Raw genomic sequence first — 23,724 nt, 5'->3', positions numbered from 1 at the left:
AGACACTGGGGCTCAGCCTCCCTATCTCCACAATGTTGCCTTTGGCCCGGGGAGAGGCTCTGGCCTAGATCACGCCAGCCTGCCAGCAGCGCACCCCTCCTGCTGCCTGGGGGACAGGGAAAGGGGTGAGGGGGAGATGTGGGCTTCTGGCCCCAGAGAGGGTTAAATTGGTGTCTCCCTTGATGCTTTCGCAGTTCCTGCTCCTGGCCCTGGCACGGCTCTGGGAATATTCCGCCTTGGGGAGTGTCACATGAGGACAATCCACAGCGGCCAACCAGCTGGGTGGCGGGCCAGCCCTCCCCAGGCCAGGAGGGAAGGGGGCCTGGAACTAACGGTAACCAAGGGAGCATGGAGGGAGAGGGAAAAGGGGAGGATCTGCTGCTAGGGGGCACAAAGTTTTCGGGATGGGGGAGCTGGAGCAGACAGTGGGGCATGGGTGGGGCATGGGTCCTGCCACCCAGTTGGGGGGCTGGCAGCTGCAGGGCATGCACGGGGCTGTACAGCAGGGGCAGGGTGGATGGGGGGCAGCCCTGGGGGGGGGAAAGCCCAGGTGTGGGGGCTGGCAGCTTGCAGGGCATGCATAGGGCTGTGCGCAGGGGCCACGTAGGATGTGGAGGGGGAAGGAGACAGGTGATGCAGGCATGGCAGCCTGCAGGGGCATGGGTGGATGGGGGGCCAGCTCTCAAGGGAGGGGAAAGCCCAGGTGTGGGGCTGGTAGCTGCAGGGTGTGCATGGGGCTGTGCAGCAGGGGCAGGGCAGATGGGTGGGGAGAACCCAGGTGTGGGGCTGTGCAGCACCTAGGTGTGGGGCTGTGCAGCAGGGGCAGGGTGGATGGGGGGCAGCCCTGGGGGGGGGAAAGCCCAGGTGTGGGGCTGGCAGCTGCAGGGCGCGCATGGGGCTGTGCAGCAGGGCTGGGGGCGATGGCTCACATGACCCTGCCGAGCGGCTGCCGGAGCAGCCTGTGGCCGCTGTGCCGGGATGAGCCGGGGAGGGGAAGGGGAGGGACGCGGGGAGGGGGCCAGGCAGACACACGCCCGGCGGGGGGACGGGCGCTCGCAGCAGACGCAGCAGCCGGGCCGGCTCCTGGGGACCCGACAGAGGAAAGTCACATGGATCGCGCCGGGGGGCTGCCCCCCGTCCTCCCTCCGCCGCCGCCGCCTGGCCTGGGGGCGCGCTGAGGGGCGCAGCATGGAGCAGGTAGGAGGCACGGCCGGGGAGGTCTCGGGGGGCGGCTTCGCGGCCCCTCCCGGGGAGGCTCGCGCACACAACAGAGCGGGGTGGGGGTCTGTGTAAGGGGTGGAGGCTGGGATCTAGGCATGGGGTGGGGGGCTCTGTGCAGGGAGCCTGGGTCTGGGGTCTGCATAGGGTGGGGCTCTGTGCGTGGGCCTCTGGGGTCTGCATAAGGTGGGGCTCTGTGTGTGTGAGTCTGGGGTCTGTGCCTGGGGGTCTCAGGTCTGTGCATAGGGTGGGGCTCTGTGCATGGGGGTCTGGGGTCTGTGTGTAGGGTGGGGCTCTGTGTGTGGTGTGGGATCTTGGATTTTGTGCCTGGGGTGGGGTCCTGGATTCTGTGCATAGGGTGGGTCTCTGTGAATGGGGATCTACGTTCTGTGCATGGGGTGGGGCTCTGTGCATGGGAGTCTGCGGGGGGGGTCTGGGGTCTGTGCATAGGGTGGGGCTCTGTGCGTGGGGCTCGGTGTGGGGTCCGTGCCTTGGATGGGGCTCTGGATCGGGTGGAGTGAGGTCAGAGCCATGCCAGGGCTGAGTGCTGAGCTGTGTACAAGGGGCCTGGGGTGCAATGCACGGCAAGCATGGGGGGGCACAGAAGGGGACTCTGATCTCTAGCTTTTGTATGCCATCCAGGCTGGCTTTGCCACCCTGGGGTCTAGTGAGGAGGCTGGTGCTTGGTCCAACCCCTGCCTCCCCCCCGGTACCCCTCCTGGTGGGGGGAACACAGCAGGTGGGTGGCAGAAAGAGACTATTACAATGATGATAAAAAAAAAAAGGCGTGTATGAAGTGAAGGGAGGGGTGGGGTACAGAGAGGGGAGTGGAGGTGGGGCTTGTATAGGGAGGTGGGAGGTGCTAGGGCATGGGAGTTGTATGGGAGGGGTATCAAGGGGGAGCATGGAAGGAGATGGGAGGGGGGACATGGAGAGGGCTTGTCTAGGGAGAGGTGGGTAGGGAGGAATGGGAGGGAGTGAGGTGTCTGCGAAGGGATGACTGGGAAGGGGGCTGCCTGCCCGGGGGTGTATAAACATCCCCATGCTGCCAGCTCAGCTTCTGGGCCCAGCAAAATCCCAGCCTGGTGGAGGAGGAGGGCAGCCGCCATGTGCCCTCTGCTTGTCTCTGGGTGAATGGTCCAGACCAGGGATTCTGTGAGTTACATGGGTCACGGTGCTGCTTAGCCGGACCTATGCGGGTCCTGTGGCACAGGGGATGCTTCAGAGAACCACGATTCGCCACTTGTTTCTCTGTCCTGGAGGGGCTAGGGAGGGGTGGGGGAGGAGAGCAGAGCTGTTTTCGGAGTGGCCCCTCCTGGTCTCACCTCGCCAGGGCTGCCTGACCCCATGCAGGGAATTACAGCTGGATGGTCAGCATGGTACCCAGGGAAACTTCCTGTCGAGATGCCCCAGTATTGAGGATGCTGCACCAGGGAGGCCTTGTGGGCTTCTGAGACCACTGGCCAGAGACCCTCACGATCATTGCACACAGGTGCATGTGCCTGTTCACACCCATCAGAGACCCTCATCCTCTACAGGCGTCCCAGGGAACCGTGAGACAGAGACTGTCGTAATGTACATGCACACACGCCTTAGACAAAGGTTCTTGTTGCATGTAGAAACGTGGTCACAGCGATTAGAAAGGAGGCCATCACAATACACAAACGTGCGCACACTCTCCCCCCCCCCCCTTTGGTTGCTTGGGGTTAGTTCTTTGCAGTACACGGCACTTGTTGCTCCTGGTTGTGGTCTCGTTCAGACTGATTTTTGGCCTCTGTCTCTGGCGGCTCATGGGAGGAGACTGAAGGAGAGAAGCACCTACCACCAGGTTCTGCCCCACGGCCAAACGGGACCAGGGGTCCCTCTCCCTGCCCAAAGCCAGCCAGTTCCCATCTGTGCTGTCCCCAGGGGGCGTCGCGCCGTGGGGTGACGGAGCAGACTCTGGGGGTGGGGGTACTTCCCACTGACAGGTTGGGGGGAGCAGTCGCCACCATTTTATGGCAGTGGGGTGGGGGGCAGGGGGGCGGGATGTGGGAAGGGAGAGGCAGCTGCGGCAGGATCTCTGCATCGGAGGAGCCTCTCTTGGCCTGTCTCTGCGTGGAAGCTGGGGGCGGGGGGAGCAGCCGCCATCAGGGAATCTCCGTGGTGGGGGTGGGGTGGGATCTCTGGGTTTCTGGCAGGGTGGGGGATATAGGTGTGGGTTTGGAGGGGAGCAGATGGGGAACATCAGGCCCTCCGTCTTCTCATGAATGTCACTTTGCTGAATGAATCCCGAGAACCTTTCCCTCTGCTGGAACAAGCTGTAAGGTGGGAAATCAAAAGCAGAGCCCCCCACCACCCGAATCTGAAGGATAGTAACCCCCCCACACACCGCCACCCCACCTCCCTGAATCCAAAGAGCAGCACCCCACTCTGCCATGCCCCTGTCTGCCACTGTCCCTCTTTTCCTGCAAGCTGCCCCTCTCCCCCCACCACCTGAATCCACAGGCCAAGCATGTCCCTCCCCCAAATCCCTCCCATGCCAGTTGGAATCCCTTGTATTGCTGCACTTCATATTCCCATTCTGCTCTGCTCGATTGTCCTGCTATGGCATGGCCAGGTCACTGGGAGCCCCCCCCAAATATCCCAGCTAGCACCCCAGCTTTCCCTGGGCGCAGGTATAGCCAAGACTTCCCACGCCACGTGGGAAGCAGAAGTTTGTGCTTCCCTCCCTGGGGTTCTGGGAGCCACTAGGTGGGAGACGAAGCGTCCGCCATGACAGGGGAAGGGCAGGGGTGAGGCGTTCAGGGCTGTGAGTGTTGGGCCTGGGCAGCAGGCTCTTATCCCAGGGATCAGACAAGCAGGCTGAGGATGGATGAAAGGGCTGGCCTGTGAGGGACGATAGGCTGAGCCCTGGCCTGGATTCTGCGCTCAGTGTAAACCGGGAAGTTGGGTGGGCTCGCTTATGCCAGGGTAACTGAGAGCAGAACCCAGCCCATAATCAGTATGGCTTGGCTTGGCTGAACGATGCCTGCTTCAGCTCATCTACGCAGTGAATCTTGGGCTCCTGGCACTCCCATCCAGGGATCTCAAAGTGCTCACGATTTAAGGTAGGGTTTTGAAAAAGGCCTAAGGGAATTCCAGCCCCCAGTTAATTGGGTGTCTAACCCCCTTAGGCTCCCTTAAAAATCTCGGCCCCAAGCCCCACAGCACCCCTGTGAGGTAGATCAGCATCCTTCTTCTCATGTGACAAGACCAAGGCACAGAGTGGGGAAGTGACATGCCCAAATGCATACAAACAACAAGGAGTCCGCTGGCACCTTAAAAGATTTATTTGGGCATAATTTTTAGTGGGTAAAAAACCCACTTCTTCAGATTTCCAAATAAATCTGTTAGTCTTTAAAGTGTCACCAGGCTCCTTGTTGTTTTTGTGGCTACAGACTAACACGGTAACCCCTGATACTTGTCAAATATATCCAGTGGCTCAGCGGCATTAGAACCCAGGGCTCCATTGTCCCCAGGGCTGGGCTTGTCTCACCAGACCCATCTGGAAGGAGAGGCTTTGGGCAGAATTGCTCTCTGGGGGCCTGGAACTGGGAGAAACAGGAGACAGTTAAGAAAAGGAAAATTCAGATTGTAACAGGGGCAAGGCAGGGACTGTCCGTGGTTGTACGGAGCCTAGCACAGTGGAACCCTGTGCCAGGATTGGGGCTGCTAGATGAACTCAGGCTGAATATCAGGAAAAATGCCTGCCAGTGAGTGGGATGAGGCCACGGCAGCCACATAAACCCCTAAGACGGAGGCAGGAATTATGTGCTAAAGTGAAAAATCACTATCACCTGGAACATTGAAAGCTAGATGCAGAGAACAGGACGGTAGATAGGCTTGCCGTGTGGTTGTAGCCGTGTTGGTCCCAGGATAGGAGAGAGGCAAGGTGGGTGAGGTGATATATTTTATTGGACCAACTTCTGTTGGTGAGAGAGATGAGCGTTCGAGCCCCACAGAGCTCCCCTTCAGGTAGGTCGACTGGGCAGAATTCGATTTTGACCGATAATATCGGTGTTTATCTTTAAGCATTTTTTTATTTTGATTGATTTAAATTTCCCCAGGCAGCAGAGGAGAGTCAGGCAAAATTAATGGCAGCCGACCTTAAAATTACAAAAGTTAAAGCTTTATAACCCCAATTGCAAGCGTTGTGTGCCAAAAGAGACGACGTAAATAGCCTTAAGTCAAGCTCAAGTTTTCAAGTTGGATTCTTCTTCCATTGCCCCTCTGTGAATATCAGGTATTAGTGCTGGAAATATTTATTCCTTGGGGTGTTGGGGGGTGTTTGGCAAAACTGACATTTCTTGATAAAAATCTAATTCTTCCAAGTGTAATTGTAGAGGGTGAATGTGGGCTAGATGGTGTCTAGTAGGTAAACCTGGTTGGAAGTTTTCTGATGAAAATTTTCCATCAGAAAACGCAGTGTTGTCAAAACCGAAACGTCGCATGGACCCGTCTTGATTGCACTCAAAATTGGCTTCAGCATGAAATGTTGCATTTTTTTCCTATATGAAATGGTTTTGCAGTCACGTTTTTGGATAGTTCCATTTTCCAGGAAATGTTGAAATTGCCCGTTTCCCTTCTGATTCGGAACCAAACCAAAATGTCAGAATTTCTCCAGAACCAGAGGGTCTGAGTCCCAGCCGCCTTCGGCCGGAGGACGTCTCTAACATTCCTGGTTTGCTGGATTGCCTTGCCCTGGGCTGTGCTTCTTGCCTGTAGCAGCAAAGCCAATCAGTCGGTTCTGGTGTTATCGGTTGTGAATTTTCATATTCGCAGAAGGGAGTGAGTGATGGCTCTGAATGATTATGACAATAATGACTGACAGGTACATAGTGCACATCAGTCAAAGTTTCCCATGCTCTCTCGTGTTGTGATCCTTATTTAACTCTTACATTGCAGTAGTGCCTAAAGGGGGAAACCAGGTTGGAGCCCCCTTCTGCTGGATGCTGCCCAAACATATCAGATTCTCTCTACCTCTCTCTCCCACTTCTGCCAAATTCCCCCTCCCTGCCGCACACCTTCTGTGTACTTTATTGATCGGCTGATTCTCTTGGTGTGAGTTCTCTCTTCACCTCCCACTGAAATGCAGCCACTTTTGCATTTAACACTAGCACTGATAAATGAGCTGTTCAGTACTGATAGGGCAGGCTCCTTAGCCTCAGAGGCCTGTGCGTTTCATGGCACGTCTGGACCTGAATCTACAGTAACGTTTATTTTAGTACATCCGGGTAAGATCCCCTTGGTTCCCCTCCCTCCCACGCCCCAACACACATGCACACACTGTAGCACCTGGTGGCAAATACTTGCTGATGAACAATTCATTGAGGATTAATTTTGATGATGGATTTTTTTGCTGCATTCTCCTGACAGCCTGTTCTGTGGGCCAACGTAATGATGATGTAGTCTGGGCAGCCTTAGAATCTCCTTCCCACACCCTGAAGGCAGGTGTGTGTATTGTCAGTGGTTCAGCTTCTCAGCTCTCCAGGCCTTCACTGCTCTGTTCTCTACCCAGCCTGCCCTTCTGGTACCCCGTGCTCCCTGGTAGTTAACTGTACACTGTTTCTATCTATCTATCATTCTTATATGGCTGCCGTTACCATAATCTCTGAGCACCTCACAATCTTTAATGTATTTATCCTTCCAGCACCCCTGTTAGGAAGGGCAGTGCTAACACCCTCATTTTAGAGAGGGGGAAACTGAGGCACTAAGCAGCTAAGTAACTTCCCCAGGGTCACCTAGGAAGTCTGTGGTGGTGCAGGGAATTAAATCTGAGACTGCTATGTCTACAACCCAGCCTGAATTTAGAGTTCTTGCTAGGGTTTACCGTGACAAGCTAAACACGTGTTAAAACCACCCTTTGCCTCGTATACACCAGGATTTTAACACATTGATGATCCCGTGTTTAAAAAACATGCCTATTTCCCCAGTGAAGACAAAGCCTTAGGGGGTAGGAGAGTGTGAGAAGGGTGTGTGTGTGTGAGAGTGAGTGTGAGAAGGGTGTGTGTGTGTGTGAGGATAGAGAGCCTGCATGTGCAGCACATGCATGACTCCTGCATAGGGGCCCTCTGTACATGCCTGTGTGTGGCGTGCTGAATGCGTGTCCACCCACTGTGTGTCGGTGAAATCCTGTGTACAGCGTGTGCTTGTAGATGGAGCTGTGCAAGTGTATGACACTCTGGGAAGGCGTGCATGTGTGAGTGTGCATGGTTGTGAGCACGTGTCCCTGCCTTGTGTGACTATGTGATCCTGCCAGTGCGGACTGTGTGACAGTGGATGTGTGTGGGTACAGTCAAGTCTGAGGTGCTACAGGGGCTTTGGGTTGGAGCCCCAGGGGTCGTGGGTCAGGACTGAGGATCGTCAGCAGAGATAGGTGGGAGGAGGCCAGGGACAGCTGCAGATGGGGTTCAGGGATGTAGAAGGGCCAGAGAAGCCCAGGGCTGGAACAGCAGGGCAGGCTGTGGGCTGGGATGGAAGGACATTGACGGAGCTATTCGGAGAACTCAGGACTGGGATAGCAGGGGATGCTGCAGGTTAAACCTGAGAGATCAGTGCATCTGCTGTGCTCATGTCCGAATAGGGCAGCTCTTGCCTATTCAGTAGCACCCGGACCCCCAGACCTGCCCAATTCGCTCTTCTGTTGACTCCCGATTACCCTGGTTCCTGGTGCGGCCCAGGCGCGTCGGCTAATTGGGACCTTCACAGAATCCCTAGTATTGGCCTTTGCAGCTGCTCTTTGCTCAGAGCCTAACAATTCCCCGGTGCCCCTGCTGCCGGTTGGAAGTGTCCCAGGGCCAGCTTTCCAGGGTGGAAAAATAACCTCCCCACCACCCAGCTGCGTTGCAGGGCAGTTCCCCATTGGGCTGCCCGGCGCCTTCCCTTTGCCCTGGTTGGCTGAGGCTCTTCTGGAGCAGGCTGTGTTAATTTTAGGCAGTGAGATCAAACAGCTTGGCATGCAAGCGCCGATTGGACAGCTTGGGGGTGCGTTATCCTGTGATATAACCCGGCCAGGGAGAGCACTGGACTCCAGCCGGGCCTGCTTGTTGTCTCTCGCTAATAATTGAAATGGCTGATGGCAGCTGTGGAATGGCTCTGGGGCTGCCAGGGAGTGAACAGACGTCCCCAGGGCTCCGTCCTCCTGGAGTCCCTGCAGAGCGTCCCCCGTTCACCCCCTGTGACATGGGAAGGTGGTGCCACTTTAGCCCTAAAACACCTCCATTTAGGAATGCCCCAATCTGTAAGCAAATCCTCCCCGCTCCCATAAAGCAGCTGGGCTTGGCCTTTCATTCCCCAGCGTGTCTGTTACTGTGCTGGGGGGAAGGGAGAAAACACTGGAAGACGCTCCCACCCAGACCGCTTCTGCCTTCATTGATTTTTCATATTAGGACCCTCGCTGTGGTTCCTTTAAGAGACTTCCATTTGGCCTTCCAAGCCCTCGGGTGCCAAGCATAGCTCCGACCCTGGTTTTGCTAGCCAGGTTTTCTCTTGTTTATCCGAGTTTCCCATAGCCACCTATGTGGGCTGAGCTCTTGAGCTGAGCAGAAGAGGGTGGGGAGGGGGGAGGGAGCCACGGTAACCCTTTCCTTGCTGTCTCAAATTGCCTCCGGGTGTTTTGGGGGTCACACCCATCCGCGTCTCCTGTTTCGGGCTCTACGGGGATATTTTTCCGGTGAGGTTCTGCCAGCTGAGCACTCTGGTTCCGATCCTGCCTGCCCTGAAGCACAAGCTTAACTTTTAGCACAGGAATAGTCCCATTGACTTAAGCGCATGGCAGGATCGGGGCTCACCACACACGAGGGGCCTGATTCTGGCCTCAGTCACGTCACTGTAAATCAGCCCCATTAAAGTCAACGTGACAGATTCGCGGTATAGCTGATTGACACCCGCTAAGAGTCTGGCCCAGTGGAGTTAAATAGTATCAGATTGATGTAAAGGAGAGCAGAATCTGCACTTCTCTGTTTGTGGAGAAACAGGCTGGATCCAAATTTAGTGTATGTTACACTTACACTTTTACACACTTGCACACACGTGTGCACATGCAGTTTTTCAGACCAATATTTTCATGACGTTCTTTTAAATGCGTTTTGTTTCTTGAATCGATGTCTTAAGACAGCCAATGCGTTGAACAGTTTATTCTGTTCCTACAGACGGAGATGTTAAAACGTGCCTGTCCCCTGCCCCCCCCCGCCAACGTTCACTGGGAGTTGTGCTCTAACCATCTTTTTGTAAAATAGTTGCCCTAATTCAGTCAGGAATTATTTCAGGGAAGGTGTCTGGCCTGTGTTACAAAAGAGGCCAGATGTGATGATCAGCGTGGTCTCTCTTGGCCTTGGAATCTATGAATCTATGAATAAATCCTGCAGGCAATTTTGAAATGCTCCCCCTACGAGCCTGACTGTCCACTGACCTGTGCCGTGTGTCAGTACTGAAAGCATCGCAAGGCTAAGGTTACCATTCGGATCTGGTGCCATTTTACACCTTCTTTGTGCGAGGAGGAAATCACTGCACAGAGAACCTAGGGCTTTCTCTTCCCATGAAAAAGGCGTGGCTTTCATGCTGTCGTACCTAGCTCCCTGCAAAATCCTAGGAGAGATGAGGCACGGGTAGTTTTTATTAACGCACCCTATATACCTCCCGCACCTGGGCTTGGCCTCAACTGGTTAACCTTGTGGAGCTGTTTATTCTGGTGCAAAGCAGGTGCAGATTGTTATAAATGGGGTGTATGACTATGGGGCAATGGAGAATCTGGTTTAAGGGCTGGTTTCCCCGCTAAGGTCTGCTCCACACGTAGTTTTTGTACGGATTTAAAGCCGATCGGGGGAGTGATTTTTCTACTGAAACACCTCAATTGTTGTTGCCTCTAGTGTGGACGCTGCTACGCTGGTATAAAAGTGTCGGTATCATGATGGGCTTTGTTTTGTTTTTCTTCATTTTCAACAATAGTCATTAAAATATTAAAAATCCAGGGTCAGCGGTTTTTGTTTAGTTTGAACAAGCCAAGTTTTCAACCCAAGATGAGCTGTTTGGTTTCATTATTGCTTCTAGTCAATTTCCTTTCCAGGTTCTCAGGCCCTACATTCAAGTATTGCTACCCCCAGTATAGTGCAGGAGAGTCCGAAAAAGAAACTGAACAGAAGTAAAAGTGAAATTTATCTTGCAACATTTGCCTAGTTTAGCTGGTAACTGAGGCCAGGCTCACCCTACACAGTTTTGTTGGTGTAGCTATGCCAGTGAAGAGTGTGAAAAAAACCACACCCCAGCTGAGGTAGCTCTGCCCACAGAACCCCCAGAGCAGATGCTGCTGCCAGAAGAGAGCTTTGTTCAGGATCGCTAATGTCATTCGGGGAGGGGGTGTTATTCTACCAGAAGGACGGTCACTGTCAGCATACGCTGGGGAGCGCTGATGGGGCAGCTGTACTGGCAAAGCATTTGTTGCCTAGGCAAGGCCTGAGATTTTAAAGAATTCTTTCAGGTTTAGTGCCCACGGACCAGAATGTGCACAAGTGCCTAACACTGCTTTGACACTTCAGTAAGTGTCCAGATGTTCAAACGAGCTCAGCACATTGGGTACTGAGTGTCACGGAGTCCCCGGGCGATGCTCTGGAACTGCTCCCCACTAAGCCAGCAAAACAGAGGTTTATTCGATGACAGGAACAGGGTCTAAAACAGAGCTTGTAGATACAGCGAACCAGACCCCTCGGCCGGGTCCATTCTGGGGGGCAGTGAGCCGGACCCCTAGGTCTGCACTTCACTCCTCGTCCCCAGCTAGCTCCAGACTAACCACCCCCTCCAGCCCCTCCTCTCTGCTCAGCTCCTTTCCCGGGCCAGGAGGTCACCTGATCCCTTTGTCTCCAACACCTTCAGTTGGCACCTTTGCAGAGGAGGGGCCCAGGCCATCAGTTGCTAGGAGACAGAGTGCCCGGCATTTAGGTGCACTGGCCCTTTGCTCTGCCAGATACTTAAGAACTGCCATGGGGACACTGAGGCACCGACACAGTATTCAGAAAAAACATTAAGAACATTCCCAGTTTGTCACACTGAGGTCCCCCCTACTTTTCCTCCCCCCCCTCAAATCTTAGGTGCCTAGATGAGAGCTGAGCTCTTTAGAAAATCTGCCTTCAATTTCTCTGGGTCTCAGTTCCCCATCTGTAAAATGGAGCTAATAATCCTTCTATGACCTTTTTTATCTGTTTCGACTGTAAGTGCTTTGAGACAGGAACTGCCTCTTGCTCTGTAGAGCTCCCAGCGGAACAGGAGTTTCTGATCTTGACTAGCCACGACCACCTTCGCTATAGGAGCAGAGGTGGGGGAGAGCTGCAGGCTTCCCAGCCCTTGGGACCCGAGCTGTGCATGCTGCTGTTGTTCGTATTAACTATTTGCCTATTTTCCATAGGGCCTAGGAATCCTAGGGATTGGAGATCAGGGCTTGTGTGGGCTCCGAGCAGAGTATGTCCATACACTACAGACTTCTGCCATTGTAGTTATGTGGGTCGGGGTGTGAAGAGGTGGATGATCCCTGGCTGACACAGGTGTGCTGGGAAAAGCCACTAGTGTGGATGCAGCTAATATCAGCATGTGCTTTTGCCCATTCTGGTTTGGCTGGTATAAGCTGTGTCCGCACCAGGAGCGCTTTGCTGGGCTAGTATACTGGTATAACTACATTGGCAAGGCCTTCCTAGTCGAGACGTGGTCTGAGAGGCAGTCCCTGCCCCACAAGGCTTACAACCTAAACGGACGGGACAGACCAGGGCTGAGGGGGACAGGATCTAACATACAAGCAGAGGGAAGAATGTGACTGGCTGCAGCCCTCATGTCATGTTGGCTTGTTTCCCTTTGATTTGTGGGAGGGGTTTGTGGCATCGGAATTAGTTGGTGATGGAGGTGGGTGGGAATGAAGGGCTGGGGGCAGCAAAAGGGAGCGGGCAGGGAGGAGTGAGTCTGAAGCAGACAGACTGTGGGGGGTGGGGGTGGAAGGGAACAACCAATCAGCAGAGAGGAATCAACATTCAGGGTCAAAGCAGCAAAAAGCCCCACTGGGTAACCATGTGCTGGGTGTGTCCCCTCCACCACGCGGGGTGCTGTGCCAGACAACACTCCCATCCCCTGAGGACCTCCTGCTGAGACAGCAGGGGCCTCCCCGATGGCAGGAACTCTGGTTTTATTCCCCCCAGAGGTTCAGTCTCTTGCTGGCCCCCAAGAGAAAATTCACTGCAAATAAAAGGAGAAGGGGGAGAGGATTTGGAAGAAAACAAACAGACTGCTGAGGCCAAATGCAGCCCTGGAGGAAAGCCAGTGAAAGGAGATGGCCTTAAACCATCCCCCAGGTGCCAGTCGAATAACTAGGATCCCCCTCCCATCCCAGCCCCCCCGCCCCCCACTGGCTGGCAGTTCACACGAGCCCTCACTAGAGGGGGCCCTTTCTCTTTCTCTCCACGGAATGCGAGTGTCAGCTGTTCCCCACCCCTTCTTCCCGCGCTCCCTGCCTGGCACCCTGGCCCTGCTCAGTGCCTGGCATCAGGGACCCTGACTCCGTCCCTCGCCGCCCACAGTGTCCTCGCCGAGGAGAAACCCTCCAGCTTCCTCCTCCCTCCCTCCTGTGGGGAAGACAGGCTCCGGGAGGCGTTGCCTGGACTCCCCTCGATTCCATTCCAGGCATTCCCAGCACCCGCAGCTGTATGCCCAGCACCCCCACGTGTCCAGTGGGCTGTAACAAAACCTTGGATTCAGATCTTGACTTGAATCCAAACTGTGTATGTCTTGTATTTCTGCTCTGGGGTCTCCCTGGCGCTTGGCTCAGAGGGGCCCTGGGATGTTCTGAGCTGCAAGAGGCAGAGGTGGAGGAGGGTTTACGCTGCTGCGATCTACACTGAAGTGCTCATGAGAGTGGGTGTGGGGTGGGGGAGTGGTTCAGGGCAGAGCCGCCCAGAGGATTCAGGGGGCCCTTCCATAAAAAAAAGTGGCAATACTATAGAATACTATATTCTCGTGGGGGTCCCTGCAGGGCCTGGGGTGAATTGCCCCACTTGCCCGCCCCCCCCCCCCGGGTGGCCCTGGTTTAGGGTGAGGCTCTGAGCTGGGAAGTGGGAACGTGCCCTTTTGTGATCGGAGTCTCCCACCCACCTGTGCTGGGGTGGCAGCTCTGGGAAACGTGAGCCACTGGGTCTCATCCTCCCGGTCTAGCCCCTTCCTGCAGGGAGTAGAGCACCGGAGAGGTGACTGTCTGGATGCTCATAGGCACCCAAGAGGTCCAATGTCTTTAGAGTTACCAGATGTCCCAGTTTTATAGGGACAGTCCCGATTTTTGGGTCTTTTTCTTATATAGGCCCCTATTACTCCCCACCCCCGTCCCAATTTTTCACATTTGCTGTCTGGTCACCCTAAACGTCTTGCAGGAGCAGGTCCAGATGGGACAGATCCATTAGGAGCTCAAAGGCATTCCTTGCTATAGCTGCATCTCGCCCCCTGATGGGGACATGTCCCCAGACTGGCTACAGTGATAGGTGTTTGGGGAAAAGAGATTCGAACCGCAAGTAACTCTCCTTTGTAACGACAGCTCCCAACCCAGCTCCCTGCACAGCTTTCCGAGCCAGTTATACCTACTCTATTTTCCATGCCCATATTGGGATTTCATAGCTTGGAAATTCAGTGGGACGCCACTTTGAAGTCCACCAACCCCACACCCTATAAAGCTGCTTCAGTCCCCAAGCCACGTGCCGATCGGGGAGATGGGGGTGAGGGGCTGTTAGTCTCCCACTTCTTCTGAGTGTGGAAGGGGTCCCGGGGCATCGCCCGTGTTGCACAGCCTGGCCCTTGAGCTACTTTCAGGTTGCAGCCCAGACCCGCCCAGCCTGCACGCATCAGAAGTCTGCTAGCCTGGGAGATAATTAACAGTCAAATCGGCTTGGATGTGAATTCCAAGGCCAGAAAGGTCACTGGGGTCCTCTAGTGTGACTGACCAGGTCACCTCTCAGCTGGGGATCCCAAAGTGTGTTTATAAAGGGGAGGGGAGGGTTTCCTCACTTTTAGAGATGGGGAAACCGAGGCACAAAGCAGGGCAGAAGCTCACCCAAGGTCTCACAGTGAGGCAGTGGCTGAGTCTGGAATAGAACCCAGGAGTCCTGCACAATTATTAGCTCCCACTCCCACTCACAGGGCAAGAACCCAGGAGTCCTGATTCCCAGCCCCCCCCCCCCCCCGCTCCCCAGTCACTAGGCTGCATACCTTACAGAGCTGGGAATAGAACCACAGGGTCCTAATTCTGAGACTCCTGCTCTAATTACTAGGCAATGCTGCCTCTCCACAGCCATGACCACAAAGTTCCTGGATTCGCATGAATTGAAAAGAGGAAGGGGTTCTATATATCAGCCTGGTACAGCACAGGGATCTCCCAGAGGGCCAGGCACTTCCCACCATGTGTTTGTGGCTCTGTATCTGGAGGTCCCATGCTGGTATGGGGAAGCGAGGACTGGTTGTCAGGGAGGAGGGAGTTTGTCCATTGTGGGATTAGCCTGCTAATTGATGGCCAGGATGTGATCTCATTTCCCGTCTTGGAGAAGGATGGGAAGAGGGGGCGCTGGGGCTTGCATTCACCGATGGAAAATGTGAGCAGGTGGCATTTGGGAAGACTCCCTGCTCCCTCTTCCATGCAGTCTAGGGCAGTCCCCATTGACTGGGCTCCAGGAAGGGCTCAAGATCAGATTGGATTGTTCCTCATGTTTGAAATACGGTGCTGAAGTTTCCTGAAAAGGGTCTCAAGGGAGGATGGGGCTGGGGCTGGCTGGGCTGGCATTTCCCGCCCCCATCCCACACTAGTGCATCTGGTTTTGTGGGGAAAGAGGGTAAAAGAAGTCTCCAGAGACTTGCCCTTGCGTGGGGGCGTGGGTGGGGTACGTCAGAGGTCTGCCTTACTTGCAGTCCCTTGGAGGGTGTAAATCGTTCTAAACAGCAGGCCCTGGTTGTGTTGCTCTTCCTGACTCCTGCCTAACTGGATTGTCTCCCCTGGGTGCAGGGTTGTGGGGTGGGAAGGGACTGGCCCAAAGCAAGGAAGTGACGTCAGTGTTTCGTCAGTATTGGTATCACAGGAGCTCCTAGAGGCCGCGCACTGAGATCAGGGCGCTGTTGTGTGAGGTGCTGCACACAGAGGCACCTGCCTCAATGAGCTTACTGTGTAAATAGACAAGACAGACCCAGGGCAGGAGGGGAAACTGAGGCACAGGTCAGGGAAATGACTTGCCCAAGGTCACCTGGCAGCAGGCCACTGGAATAGAATTCATGTCTGCAGATAGTGGCCCATCCGCTGATGCTTGCGCTTATAATCCAACTGGGCAACTATGTCCAGCCTCGCTTAGATTTCCTGGCCGTCTCAGCAGTACGCAGCATTTGTTGTTACTTTGGGTAGTTTACCCGCTGCTGTGTTCCATCCCAGAGGTGGCTGCATTTCAGTAATGGGTATGGGGCTCCTGTGTGCATTCACGGTATGTAAGGAGCTTTGGGAAACCTTCAGGATGAACAGGGCTATGGAATCATGGATGTTAATGTCACTGGTGCTTACAGATGTCTACTGTCTAGGGAAGAACCTCCACAAGGTGCTAGCAATACATGGCCAATGACACACAGTTGAACTTCTCTAATTCGGTCCAGAGGAGGGCAGCAGTGGCCCTTACATACCATCCAGGGGCCTGCTATTCCCATTTTACTGCTGGGGGGAAGAGGCACTTTGCCATGAAGTGACTTCCCCTCTGATCAGTGAGAGTCAGCACAGAGCTGGGGATGGAACCCAGGAGTCCTGTGTCTGAACCATCCACTCTTGCGGGGAGGTGCCGGTGTTGCTGAGAGTGAACGCTGGGCTTTTGGTTTTTAGTGATGCTATTAATAACATCACTCCCATTATCACAACCCTATACTATGGTGCACTCCACCCTGTGCACCCCAATGCCAGTGACCCACTCCCACCCCCCAAGAGAGCACTGGCTGCCTGCTGAAATGTGGCCACTCTTCCCCCGACTGCCACCAGCAGGTCTGCTTTGCTAGGTCCCGTTCCTCTCCCACCTGCAGCGTTCAGCAATGTTTGCTGGGGGCGGAAAATTCAGTCGGAGGCATCGATCCCTCCTGGGACTGCAGCTCCCAGAGCTTCATGCACAGCCAGCAGCCTGTGTGGATGTGCATGGTGGAGGAGGCTCCCAGAGCTTCCATCCCAGGCTGTGGAACGGGGGCGGTTTATGGAGCACGGGTGGGTGGTGAAACAACGTTGGGGCAGAGATTGGGGTGTTCGGATTGAAAATAAAATGCAGCTGCCTCACCTTGTTGTGATCTGGGTGAGGTTGGGGGATGCGAGGTGAGAGGGGACAGAGACACGGCGATCACAGGGAGAGGCTAAGCATTAGGGAGGGGGCGTCCTGTCCGGAATGGTGTCTGTCTGTCACTGTAGGTACCCCGATGTCTGTCTGTCAGAGTTCTCACACTGGTGCCCATCACCGTAGTATCTGAGCTCCGACAAACCATGTGTGATGTCTCGAGTGGGGGTGCCTGCGTCTCCTTCTCCTTTCCAGGCCTGCCCTTCCCCAGCCCCCCACGTTCCCCGCCCCATGTCACCAGCGGCACTGGCGGGGTGTGTGTGCGAAAGTGAGTCGTAGGGTGTCTCTCTCTGCTGCCTCTGGTTCTGAGCCCCCAGGGAAGGGGAAGCTCATGTTTCTTGGGCTCCCTACCCCTCCTGCCCCATTTTCACATCAAAGAGGGGGAGATGGCAACTAGGAAGCGGGGAGAGAGACAGATGACAAGGAGGTGGGAGACAGACAAGGAGGGTGGGGGGGATGTGGAACAGACATAAAACAGGGGGAGGGGAGACAGATGAGAATGGAGCTTGATAGGCGCCCCCCCCCCCATAGTAGGACACGCCCAGGCTCATAGGTGTGGCTGGCAGCCCCATGTTCTGGGCGGACTATTCCCCCAGCCCCACTCCTTCCATTGTGCTCCCTGCCAGTGTGTGTGTCTGGGGAGGGGGCGCTTTCCGTCTGGCTACGCCCTGGTGGGGAGGAAGTGACTTGTCACTTATATCCGACTGTTTATTCCCTGCAGCTGGCAGCTGCTGGGAGGGGAGAGATTCCTGATGCGGAGGCCAGTTGCTGTGTTGGGGGGGGAGAGGCAGGGGGAATAGAACTTGGTGGCAGGGTTCATTAATGAGGTTGTTAATAGGAGAAGGTCAATAAAAACCCCTTGGCATCCCCCGAGGCTGTGCAGAGGGGAAAGCAGCTGCCATGCAGTCTGCACAGCAGCTGTCCCACTTTCCTGATTCCCCGGGGACCCTCCTGCTGCCGACTTTCAGGAACTCTCCCGCTGGCTGAACCCAGCACATCCAAATCCGAAGAGCTCGGGCCTAGATCCTCCAAGGTGTTCAGGTGCTTCAATGGGAATTAGGTGCCTAAATACCTTGGAGGCTCCTCTGGACCTGAACTCAGCCTTTAGGCACCTAAATGAGGGCCTGATTTTCCAACGCTCAGCGCTCCTGGTAGGATGCTGACAGCCAGGTCCTGAACAGATGTTGGTACCCAAAGTGCCCGGCTCTTTGGAAGATCCGCCCACATACTGTGGCGCCCTAGATGGGAGCTGAGCTCTTTCCCAAATCCAGGCGATTGTGGGTGCTGACCACGGGAACATCTGGCCCTTAGCGGTTAAAACACCGACACTCTTCCCACCACTGCTGCCAGTGTCAGCGAGCTCGACCCTCCCGAGGTTTCCACCTCCTTGGAATTTTTCAGCCCAGGATGATCTTTCCCAGGTTCCCATCCTGGTGGTGCTGACTCACCGCTTTTCCCTTGTGAGCCAGATACCAGGGGACTCCATGCTGTTTAGTGTGCGTGTGGGATCTTTCAGAGGGGATCTTCAAAACCAACGTCCTGTTTCTTCCCCACAGAGGTTAAAGATCCCACAGCATGTTCCCAAGGAGCTGTGGTTCGCCCTGTTGTCCCTTTGCCCCATCTCTTCTGCTGTGCAGTGAATTTCTGTTGGCGGTTGTCCTCCATCCCAGATGAGGCTGCATTTCAACATTGCTGGGTACTGATAGCGCACAAATCACTCTGGTTATTATTTTGATTACAATAGCATATCGTGGTAGGCACCGAGCACACACACAGTAACTGGCGATTCGTACTTTGGAGGCTTACACTTCAGTTAGACAAGACAAGACGAGGGCACCACGAGAAACAGAGGCATAGGAAGAAACGACTTACTCAAGTTCAGTGAAATAGAACCAGGCATCCAGACTTCCAGTGCAGTGCCCTATCTGCTAGGCCACACTGCCAGTCCAAATGTCTGTTCTCCATACAGAGTTTGGAATGTGATCTCCGCCGCAGTAGACGTTGTTATGATCCTCCTGTTTGCCCACACGACTGTGAGTTCATTCAGGACACGGGGGGCTAGAGAGAGAGAAAATCGTAAACCAGCACTCTGTGTTTTCTAATTGAAGTTTCCATTTCAGTCGGTTTCTGTTGTTTTATTATGATTTTTGCAAGTGCCCCAGAGGAAATAGTTGTTGATATGAACTTTCTTAATTGTGTCATGGAAAATTTATATTAGACGTCTGTGTTTATGCTGCATGTGTGTGTGTGTATATGTGTGTGGGAGAGAGGCAAAGATTAAAATCTTTGACCATTTACAAGAGGGTCCAGTTTAGTTAAGGGAGAAAACAAGCGGCTGCAGGGAAGCTGCTCTTTGCATGGTCAAAAGAGCTGTGAACCTATTTGCTCTGCTCATCTGTTCCTGATTAATACTTAGCACTATTGTATTGTGTTTTCAACCACTGATCTCAAAGGGCTTTGTCAGCGTTAATTCATTAAGTTTTAGAACCCCTCCTCCCCTGTGAGGTAGGACTGTGGTCTTCATTTTACAGATGGGAAACTGAGGCACAGAGGGCTGGCCTCTCAGCTGGTGTATGTAAGTCAGTGCAATTCCATTGAAATGCATGGAGCTACGCTGATTTATGCCAGTTGAGGATCTGGGCTGCAGAATTGCAGTGACTTGTCCAAGGTCACACAATGAAGCGGTTGCGGAGCTGGGAATCGAATCCAGCTTTCCTGCTTTGCTTCAACTATAATGATACTGGAGGACAGCATGGTCTTCTGCCCTCTGTTCCTAACTGCCACTCAGTTGCTGTATCACTTTGAGCAAGTCATTTGCCTGCTTTGTGCCTCAGTTTCCCCATCTGTTAAATAGGGCGAGAAGCCCTCATGGTCTGTAACATGTCATAGGTCAGTACCCTTAACCAACTGACCTTTGTAAAGTGCTTTGAGAGCCCTGCTACTACATCAGGTATCACTGGATGTCATGGTTTGCAATGTTGTTGTAACTGCATTGGTCCCAGGATATTAGACAGACAAGGCGGGGGAGGTAATATCTTTTATTGGACTAACTTCCGTTGGTGAAAGAGACAAGCTTTGAAGCTCTTCTTCAGCTATATGGGCTGGATCCTCAGCAGATGGGAGTCCGCCTAGCTCCATTGACTTAATCCAAGAGCTGCTGATCGTTCCCAGCTGAGGATCTGGCTCTGTACTAGTAAATCGATGCTACAGGCCTAGAGCGAGAGAGTTCTGAATATTCTGTGTTGCATAAAAAACACGAAAGGAGAGAAATCTGCAGCTCTCGGCATCCTCCCTCCTTCCCTGAGATGCTTTGCTTATTTATGTCTTTGCTGAGTTTCCATGGCAACTCTGCCCCCCCACTTCTTCTGCGGTTAGAGCCTTGATCCCCCTGCGGTGGAGAGGAGGGTGATGCAATGATCGGGGGGGGGGGGGACTGTCTACCCAGACCAGGAGGCTCATTGCCGAACTGGTGCCGCTGCTGTTGTCTGAAGTCTGTTGTGAAAGGCCTTTGGTTCCCCTGCCCCTAGGGCTGATCTCTTCTGTCTTAAGTAGAGGCTCCCCCTTGGAGAGCCTGCTAGTAACACTGAGAATTTGACCTTCTCGTGCACCTTTCATAGAGTCACAGACTTTAAGGTCAGAAGGGACCATTATGATCGTCTAGTCAGACCTCCTGCACAATGCAGGCCACAGAATCTCACCCACCCACTCCTGTAACAAACCCCTAACCTATGTCTGAGCTACTGAAGTCCTCAAATCATGGTTTAGAGACTTCAAGGTGTGGAGAATCCTCCAGCAAGTGACCCATGCCCCACGCTGCAGAGGAAGGCGAAAAACCCCCCAGGGCCTCTGCCAATCTGCCCTGGAGGAAAATTCCTTCTCGATCCTAAATATGGCGATCAGCTAAGCCCTGAGCATGTGGGCAAGACTCACCAGCCAGACACCCAGGAAAGAATTCTCTGTAGTAACTCAGATCCCACCTCATCTAATATCCCATCACAGGCCATCTGAGGATCTCAAAGTGCTTTGCAACCACCAGCTAATAAACTGAGCCTCAGCCCCTGAATCAGCGATAATCCCTATTTTATCCATGGGGGGAACCGGAGCATACAGAGAAAGGAAAAGATTCTCCCAAAGTCACACAATGGGGCAGTGGCAGAACCAAGAACAGAGCCTACAGCTCCTGGTCCTCAGCTGCAAGCACCAAGCCAGGCTTTTGTCTACTGCAAGGAACAGAACCAAGCAGTCCTCCCCTGCCAGGACCCAGTTAGACCAAAACTTCAGGCTGCAAGATCGAAGAGCAGAACCCAGGAGTCCTGACTGCTGGTTCTCAACTATAAGCCCCAGACTGAACTCCCTCAAGAATTAGGAACAGACACCAGGACTCCCGGGTCTCAGTCTGCTCTGATCCGTAGACAAATGTCGCCTTTAGTGCCAGCATTCTCTGGTCTTGTGGCTTTTGCTCTCCCATCCCCCATGCCCCCGTCTGGATCTCTCCATCCAGACAGACATGGGCACAATTCCTCCCTCTTTTCCCCTGCCTTGTTTTGCTCTTCCTGTCACATGCCCTTCCATTTCCTCTCTGCTGAATTATGTAGCCTGAGCGATGATGGTTTGGAAAAGAAGGAGCGCTCACTCAGCTGAGTCTGTCTCTGGCAGGAAGGAAGGAAGATGACATCTTGGCAGGCTCAGCCTGCGTAATGGGAGCTGGGGCCCTGATGCTCCAGTTTATAGCTGGGACCTGGCAGTCAGGACTCCTGGGTTCTGTCCCGGATTCTCCAGTGTGAACCAGAATCAAGAGGTCATCTAGTCCAGGCCCCTGCATTCATGGCAGGACTAAGTATTATCTAGACCATTCTGGACAGGTGTTTGTCTAACCTGCTCTTAACAATCTCCAGTGATGGAGATTCCACAATCTCACCAGGCAATTTATTCCAGTGCTTAAAGACCCTGACAGTTAGGAAGTTTTTCCTAATGTCCAACCTAAATCTCACTTGCTGCAATTTAAGCCCGTTGCTTCTTGTCCTGTCCTCAGAGGTTAAGAACTGTTTTTCTCCCTCCTCCTTGTAACAACCTTTTACATACTTGAAAACTGTTACACGTCCCCTCTCGGTCTTCTCTTTTCCAGACTAAACAAACCCAATTTTTTCAATCTTCCCTCATAGGTGATGTTTTCTAGACCTTTAATCATTTTTGTTGCTCTTCTCTGGGCTTTCTCGAGTTTGTTCACGTCTTTGCTGAAATGTGGCGCCCAGAACTGGACACAATACTCCAGTTGAGGCCTAAGCAGCGCGGAGTAGAGCGGAAGAATGACTTCTCATGTCTTGCTTACAACATTCCTGTTAATACATGGGGAACCAAGACACAGAGAGATTACGTGACTTGCCCAAGCTTACATGGGAAGTGTGTGGCAGAGTAGAGAGTTAAATCCAAGGTTCCCAAATCCTAGGCAAGTGGTGTAACCACTGGACCATCCTTCCTCTGTTGCACCATCCTAAGAGAGAGGTTTTCACTCTCCTTGGCAATTGTGTATGTGTGAGAGAGTTTAGTTTGTCCTGAGCCTCTGTTCGCCAGAAGCTGGGAATGGGCAACAGGGGATGGATCGCTTGATGATTCCCTATTCTCTTCATTCCCTCTGGGGCACCTGGCATTGGCCACCGTTGGAAGACAGTTTACCGGGCTAGATGGACCTTTGGTCTGACCCAGTATAGCCGTTCTTATGTTCTTGTGTCTCTATGCAATGCTTAATGATTATTTTGATGCCGAGATGCAAATAGGCATTTACAGGGTAGGGTGAGGGAAGTGGCAGGGCAGAAGCTACTGGGCATCTGGGCTGAGAGCAGAAGCTTTTGTGATGCCCGGTGTCTTCATGCACACCCCTGTCACTGGGTTTCATTTCAGCGCCTGCAGGGTTGTTTTGTATGCCCTGGGCAAAGCTGCAGGTGGCAGGGAGGTGCAGGAAGGGTTAACGGTGCCCTCCGCTGTCCACCCTTTCTCTGCTGCTTGATGTAGGTTCTCTCTGGGGAAATGAAGCTGGGACCCCCTAATAGTGTCTGTCTCTGCCAGGCCCTCTGTTTATCCCAGCTCTGTGGCTGTCTGTGTGTGGTTCTTACCGTGCCGTCCCCTGTTTTCTATGTCTGTGCTAGTCCCTGCTCTGCCTATCTCAGTGTCTGTCCCTTCCCTGCCTTGTGCCAGTCCCCCCACCTCTACCCGTCCCTCTGCCTGCCAATCCCTGTCCATGCCAGCCTCTGCTCTGCCTATCCCAAGCCCCTTCCTGGTGTCTCTCTGTCCATGCCAGCCCCTGTCCATCAGCCCTGGTGTTTGCCTGTGCTGGTGTGACTCTGTCCATTCATGCCTATCCCTCTGTTTGTTCGTCTGTCCATGCCAGTCCCTAACTCTAACCTGTGTCTCTGTGTCCTGGGGTGTTCCTGTCTGTCTGTTTGTCCATGCCTGAGTCTGTCCCTGTGGCCATCAGTGCCTGTCCTGTGGTCTGTCCCTGTGGCCATCAGTGCCTGTCCTGGTGTCTGTCCCTGTCACTGTGTCCCAGGGTATGTCCCTGTCCATTCCTATCCTGCGGTCTGTCCCTGTCCCGAGGGCTGTCCCTGTCACCGTGCCCTTGTCCCTGTTGGTCCCTGTCCTGGGTGCCCCCGTGTCTGTCCCTGTCCCCGTCAGTCCCTGTCCTGGGTGCCCCCGTATCTGTCCCTGTCCCTGTCAGTCCCTATCCTGCGGTCTGTCCCTGTCCCGGGGTCTGTCCCTATCACTCTGCCCTTGTCCCTGTCGGTCCCTGTCCCGGGTGCCCCTGTGTCGGTCCCTGTCCCAGGGTCTGTCCCTGTGTCCATCAGTGCCTGTCGTGGGGTCTGTCCCTATCACTCTGTCCCTGTGGCCATCGATGCCTGTCTCGGGGTCTGCCCCTGTCCTGGGGTCTGTCCCTGTCCCCGTCGGTCCCTGTCCCGGGTGCCCCTGTGTCTGTCCCTGTCCCGGGGTCTGTCCCTGTGTCCATCAGTGCCTGTCGCGGGGTCTGTCCCTATCACTCTGTCCCTGTGGCCATCGGTGCCTGTCTCGGGGTCTGCTCCTGTCCTGGGGTCTGTCCCTGTCCCCGTCGGTCCCTGTCCCGGGTGCCCCTGTGTCTGGG

General features: G+C 54.1%; 1 protein-coding gene across 1 annotated transcript in view; it reads left to right on the top strand.

The window, feature by feature from the left end:
* Positions 1 to 1,154: 1,154 nt before the first annotated feature.
* The window catches only part of ARHGAP23 (Rho GTPase activating protein 23), a 131,047-nt gene continuing 108,477 nt past the window's right edge, over positions 1,155 to 23,724 (top strand). The window contains exon 1 of the mRNA XM_032791384.2: positions 1,155 to 1,197. Coding sequence (XP_032647275.1) covers positions 1,189 to 1,197 — 9 coding nt within the window. The 5' untranslated portion in view covers positions 1,155 to 1,188. The remainder of the gene's footprint in view (positions 1,198 to 23,724) is intronic.

The sequence above is a fragment of the Chelonoidis abingdonii genome, chromosome 21 (genome assembly GCF_003597395.2).
Source record: "Chelonoidis abingdonii isolate Lonesome George chromosome 21, CheloAbing_2.0, whole genome shotgun sequence".
Classification (NCBI taxonomy): Eukaryota; Metazoa; Chordata; order Testudines; family Testudinidae; genus Chelonoidis; species Chelonoidis abingdonii.
The sequence above is the reverse complement of the archived record's forward strand: the minus strand, read 5'-3'. Positions and strand labels throughout refer to the sequence as shown.